This window comes from Oncorhynchus nerka, linkage group LG14 (assembly GCF_034236695.1).
Source record: "Oncorhynchus nerka isolate Pitt River linkage group LG14, Oner_Uvic_2.0, whole genome shotgun sequence".
In the NCBI taxonomy this organism is placed as follows: domain Eukaryota; kingdom Metazoa; phylum Chordata; class Actinopteri; order Salmoniformes; family Salmonidae; genus Oncorhynchus; species Oncorhynchus nerka.
In genome coordinates, this window is record NC_088409.1 from 43,875,761 (window position 1) to 43,882,611 (window position 6,851).

The following is a 6,851-nucleotide window of genomic DNA, read 5'->3' on the forward strand; positions in this document are numbered from 1 at the left end:
TCAGTGTAGATGAAGGCCTTCGAGACAACTGAGGCATTGATTGTGAATGTGTGCCATTCAGAGGGTGAATGGGAAAGACAGAATATTTAAGTGCCTTCCAACAGGGTATGGTAATAGGTGCCAGGCTCACTGGTTTGTGTCAAGAACTGCACCGCTGCTGGGTTTTTCACGCTCAACCGTTTCCTGTGTGTATCAAGAATGGCCCACCACCCAAAGGACATCCAGCCAACTTGACACAACTGTGGGATTGGAGTCAACATGGGCCAACATCCCTGTGAAACGCTTTCGACACCATGTAAAGTCCATGCCCCGATGAATTTGCAACTATTAGGAAGGTGTTCTTTTTTTGTACACCCAGTGTAGTCCATACTACTCTGCTAAAAGGAGACTGAAATTGGGATTAGTATATGCACTTTGAAAATCCTATCTCCTGTATGAACTAGGTCTGGCTTGTTAGTACAGCCTAAAAAAACAGTCAGTGCTCAACACTGCCCCTTGAGGCAGAGAATGTCCCAGCAAACAGGGGACTAGTTGGACTGAGTTGCTGTAGTCTGGGGCAGGGTTTTAGAACACTGAACACTACTGGAGTTCATTAGCATATTGCTTACCTTTATTTCAAATAATGAGCTGATAGTGACCCAGTTCTACATTAACAAATTAGCCACAGCAATCGTGCAAGCCAACAAGCTTTATGGCTGGTCTGGAGAAGGTGAGGGTTGGAAGAAAGCTGCCAATTGTATTTTTTTGGCGGTTGGCTATTTCATTAGTAAATATTTTTCTTAACTTTTTGGGACATTTTGTGTCAAGTGCCCAGGCAAATAAAGTACATGAGAGGGAGGAGGGAGGAGACAGAGGTAGTTAGGATGACAGAGGGGGGAAACAGGGGGCCAATGCACCGGCCCAGGAGGAGCGAGTGGTGGACTGGCGCCTGTCTAGGTGACTGTGTCTCTGTGTCCGCCCCACTGGAGCCAAGCTCTGTTTGACCAGAAGATTCTCAAAGATAGTGCTGGCGGCTGGTGACATTGCAGAAAGTTCCTCCCTCACCCCCACTTTCACTACTACTCAACAAATGAAGCTAGGTGGGTGGATTCCAATGCGAAGTCACTCGTGGTTATATTTGTTAACACTGATGTTCCAGTCTCCCAAAGTCAACAAGTGATGGCAAAGGGTTCTCTGTATACAAGACAGATGGGCTCAGTGGTCCCCACAACAATGCTGTTTTCACTTACAGAGACAAGTTGGGCACAGCCAACAAAATCATTATTGAATGGATTCAAATGGAATAGTATAGTATCAAACAAGTTGAGCCCCTGAGAGCACATACAATTTGTTATTATTAGACTATTAACCACTTATCAGACTTTTTTGAGGATGCAAATGACAATTTTCACAGTATCATTTTGTGTTAATGAAATGTGATATAGCAGCATAGCATGAAATGTGTCGTTGTACATTTTTTTTATAGATACACTCTTATCCAGAGCAACTTACAGTAAGTGTATTAACCTCATACTTTTTCCCCCTTGGAAATTGAACCCACAACCCTGGCATTGCAAGCAACATGCTCTACCAACTGAGCCACACAAGACATTTCAGCTGCCTACACTTTCAAATAAATCAATTGTTTTTCTCAACTACAAAATTACCATTGCCTAATAATTCCTTGCATGAATCACTATTATATAGCCTACCTAGACCTTCTAAAGAAATGTATTTTTCACAAGGTCTGATGAACACTACATAATACAATACCTGCCACCTAATAATATCATATTATTGTATTCCTAATAACACTTGAAACAACTGAATGAAAGGTGCTGTAATGGTTTTCTGGGGAAAGAGAGGTGGACCAAAATGGTTATTCATGGTCTTTAATTTATAAAGAAACTACACATGAGATAACAAACATGAGAAAACCTAAAACAGTCCCATCTGGTGCAAACACAAAGACAGGAACAATCACCCACAAAACCCAACACAAAACAGGCTACCTAAATATGGTTCCCAATCAGAGACAATGACTAACACCTGCCTCTGATTGAGAACCATATCAGGCCAAACATAGAAATAGACAAACCAGACACACAACATAGAATGCCCACCCAGCTCACATCCTGACCAACACTAAAACAAGGAAAACACACACGAACGATGGTCAGAACGTGACAGGTGCCACAGAGGAATTTTGTTCTTTCATTTTTCCATTGCACTGTAATGAAAATGTCCATAATATATCTGATGTAATAGTGGAATGATATTGTTTCACAGTATTACTTACAGTGTTGTGATTGGCCGGGATATTTGTCAATTGATTACTTCCGCCGGAGCGGCATCCGTTGTCAAAACGGGAAAGCTGTTTTGACTTTGTGGCTGTGTCATCTAGTGGGAATCGGGTCAAGTGGCAGGATTGCACAATAGTGGCCAAAGTGTGTATAATACCGGTGTACCACAGTCTCAACAAAAGACAGAGAAGTCCCTCAACCACAGACACCAAAAGGACCATCAACTAACTTGGGACTTAAAATTATGCGTTGGAGAGTGTCTCTTTATGGGAAAATTGAATAGTTCTGATCTTCTTTATCAACTGCCACTTGAATTCCAACTGATTTCAACCAGACTTTTTAAATAGGCTATAACCTTCTTAACAAAACCGAGAATGAAGGCCTTCAGTGTTGCATTTGCAGTGGTGGTCGTCCTCGCATGTATGTTCATCCTTGAAAGCACCGCTGTTCCTTTCTCCGAGGTATGTCTCATTCTCCAACACTAACCCACTACAAACATGTGTGTATCGATTTTAGAAGTTGCTCATTATTCATTTGTGCAAAATGTCTTTGCAGGAGAAAAAATGACGAGGTTGGAAGCATTGACAGTCCAGTTGGGGAACATCAACAGCCGGGCGGCGAGTCCATGCGTCCACCAGTACGTTCAATTGAGTGAATTAATGAAGTAATTACCTTTAGCAAATTAAAATCGACGTGGTTGCTTTTGCCCCGCAGAATTGAATTAACCTACTTGCGCTACCTGTTATCGTTTGATTGTGAGCCGTTAGCGAGGGCTTCGGGGCGAACTGTGCACAACGTGCTTGTGAAGGGGAGACTTGGACAGAAATACTTACCATGAGCTTGTTCTCACCTTTTTCATTGTCTTTTCTTGGTGGGATACAGGAGCACTTCAGGTTCAAGCGTCAGAGCCACCTCTCCCTGTGCCGATGGTGCTGCAACTGCTGTCACAACAAGGGCTGTGGCTTCTGCTGCAAATTCTGAGGACCTGCCTGCATTAAAACCATCTTATTAACTTATTGCCTTTAATTTCCCCCCTATTCTTCTACATTTCCTTTGGACTCTGTGGAGAAGATGCAAATCTCATTGATGTCTTTCTCACTGCACAACCTCCGTCTTGTACATAAATGTTTTGTATCATTTCGTATATCTATTGTAATGACACAAGAAAAATACTTAACTATTTGAAATAAGTGAGGATTTTTATTTTCTATTTTGTACATTTGATCAAATTTAAAAAATCTAGTTTGTACGTGTTTGCGATGTTTTCATTCTAAGATGTTGTTTTCGTAACAATGATAATGATTTGTTAAATCACTTCTTATAATGATTTTCTTTTACATAAACAAACACATTCTTTGAAGAGGTATTCAACCCCAAGCCTAAATAAGTTCAGTAGTAAAAATGCACTTAACAGTCACACTCATTGAGTGCAATAATAGTGTTTAACATGACTTTTGAATGATTACCTCATCTCTGTACCCCACACATACAATTATCTGTAAGGTCCCTCAGTTGAGCAGTGCATTTCAAACACAGATACAACCAAAAAGACCAGGGAGGTTTTCCAATGCTTCGCAAAGGAGGGCACCTACTGGTAGATGGATTAAAAAAAAGGAGACATTGAATATTCATTTGACCATGGTGAAGTTATTAATTAGACTTTGGATGTTGCATCAATACACCCACATATACAGGCGTCCTTCCTAACTCAGTTGCCGAAGATGAAGTAAACAACTCAGGGATTTCACCATGAGGCTGATTAATTCCTTTTTATGGCTGCCCAGAGAGGACGTCATTTTTATAGGCAGAGGCAACTCGTTCCATTCTGAGGCTCCAGAATACAAGAGAGTACCTTTCCCAGCATTACTCTTGATTCTGTATAAGCACACATCAGCAACACCTGATCTGGTGCTGTGATTGTGTGCATCCCTAACACGGGGAAAGTAATCAGTTAGATATCTGGGCGCAGATCCATAATTACTCCTGTAAACGAAACCTAGTCTAATCTGGGACACCCTAGCCTCAACAGGCAGCCAGTTTAGTTCCTGAAAGCAGCTCCTGCCTATGTGAGTATGTGAACTCACCTTCAATACTACCCCGATCAGCTTATTCTAGGCTATCTGGAGCTTCCCCTTCATAAGATTAGATAAGCCCTCAAACCAGGAATTACTAGCATAGTCAAAATGGCATTGAATGAGGGCAGTGGCTAGCACTTTCATGGAGTCCTTATCAAGCAGCTTGGACTTTCTAGCCAAAAACGTAGTGCTGGCATTAACCTTCCCTAGCACTTGTGTAACGGATGTGAAACAGCTAGCTTAGTTAGCGGTGTGCGCTAAATAGCGTTTCAATCGGTGACGTCACTTGCTCTGAGACCTTGAAGTAGTAGTTCCCCTTGCTCTGCAAGGCCCGTGGCTTTTGTGGTGCGATGGGTAACGATGCTTCGTGGGTGACTGTTGTTGATGTGTGCAGAGGCTCCCTGGTTCGCGCCCGAGTATGGGCGAGGGGACGGTCTAAAGTTATACTGTTACATTGATGCTGTTGACCCGGATCACTGGTTGCTGCGGAAAAGGAGGAGGTCAAAAGGGGGGTGAGTGTAACGGATGTGAAACGCTAGCTTAGTTAGCGGTGGTTCGCGCTAAATAGCGTTTCAATCGGTGACGTCACTTGCTCTGAGACCTTGAAGTAGTAGTTCCCCTTGCTCTGCAAGAGCGATGGGTAACGATGCTTCGTGGGTGACTGTTGTTGATGTGTGCAGAGGGTCCCTGGTTCGCGCCCGGGTATGGGCGAGGGGACGGTCTAAAGTTATACTGTTACACTTGCACACACCTCCCAAGCTTCCATCAATGATACATCTCAGGTAGCTAACAGAGGTTTTAGTAATCAGCACCTCACCATTCTAACTTAGCTTATTATCTCCAAGCCATTTGCTAATGTTAGTAAGCTCTGTGCTAAGTATGCTTTCCAACATAGTTTTACTTTTGTGAGACACCAGAAGTGTAGAGTCATCAGCATAAAGGAAAAGACGTCAAGAACAAGCATCTTTCATATTGTTAATATACAGTAAAAACAGTAGAGGCCCAAGCACGCTCCCCTGCGGAACACCACAACTCATTTGTTTTTCTCCCATTAACCTCTACTACTTACTCCCTACCTGATAAATAGGAATTTACCCAGCCTAGAGGGATAATGCTTAACCCTAGTGCCTCTACTTTGGAGATTATGAGACAGTGGTTAACTGTATCAAAGGCCTTCTGTAGGTCAAGCAGTACCATTCCACAGAGATTTCCCTCATCAATCTCTTTCCTGATGTAGTCAGTCAAGTAAAGTAGACATGAATCGGTGGAGTATGTTTTTCTAAAACCCAACTGAAAATCATATATTAGACTTTGTTAGTTGATATATTCATAAATTTGCTCATGTACAACTCTCTCCAGGATCTTTAATGTTATACTAAGAATAGATACAGGCCTATCAGACTTTGACCCCTTCTTATACAGAGATATAACTTTAGCTTGTTTCATGTCCGTGGGAAAGATGCCTTGTTCAAGAGAGATTAACAATATGCGTAATATAAGGGCGAATTTGCTCAGCAGAATCTATAAGAAACCATACAGGAATATTATCCAGGCCTGCAGCTTTGGAATATTTAAGCTCCGCTAGCGTACTGACTATTTTGTCTGTTGCTACCTTTTCAAAAGAAAAAGAGTTTGGCTGAACCCCTAACTCGGCTTAATACTTTTTGACTTGGTTGTTTCCATACAAACCAGAACTGGTAGACAACTTGCTAACCGGCTTGCTGGCAATATTCCATCTCCCCCCTGATGTTCAGTCCAATACTGTTCAGTCTGTTTGTGGTAGTACTACTACAGCCTAGTTCCTTAAATGATTTCCAAAGCATTTTTGTTCTCAATTATTTCTCAACAAAGTAACCCCTCTTAGCTTCATCCATTCTGCTCTGTGCTTCGTTTCTGTGACGTTTATATAGGGGAAAAAAATCAGGCTGCTCTTGAGACTTCACCATTTCTTAAAGGCCTTATTCCTTGCTTGGATAGGTTCTAGAATCTCATGATTAAATCAAGGGCTAGATCTCTGTTTTACCCTGACCCGTCTAATGGGAGCCACCACATTCACCACATCAAGGAATCTACATTTAAAGGCTTCCCAGGCACTGTCTACCCCTACACTATCCAACACAGGTGACCAGTCAATTTTACCCACCTGCTCCCTAAACATTTCAACACATTATTTTATGTCCTCTGATTCTAAAGGTTTTGTGACACATAAATGTATCTTTAAAAACCCTCCTTCTGCAAAATGTAATAAAATGATCACTGATTCCATATACTATTACTCCACTCTGCGATATTTTGGATTTATGAGACACCAACATTAAGTCAATTGTACTTGACACTGTTTCACATACCCTGGTTGGATCTTTTATCATTTGGGTCAGACCAAGTGATCTACAGAAGCACAAAAATACACTGTGGGTTGGGCTATCCTTTTTACAGACATCAGCATTGAAATCCTCAAACAAAATGATTTCCTTCACCAGGGAATCTTTACAGT

The 6,851-nt window shown here is 41.8% G+C and overlaps 1 protein-coding gene across 1 annotated transcript; it reads left to right on the plus strand.

The window, feature by feature from the left end:
- The first annotated feature begins 2,620 nt into the window (after positions 1-2,620).
- LOC115142067 (hepcidin-like) lies at positions 2,621-3,444 on the plus strand. The gene is made up of 3 exons (XM_065027125.1): positions 2,621-2,745; positions 2,838-2,919; positions 3,165-3,444. The coding sequence occupies exons 1-3, from the start codon at positions 2,657-2,659 to the stop codon at positions 3,261-3,263; spliced, it is 270 nt and encodes an 89-aa protein (XP_064883197.1). The 5' UTR covers positions 2,621-2,656; the 3' UTR covers positions 3,264-3,444.
- Positions 3,445-6,851: the final 3,407 nt, after the last annotated feature.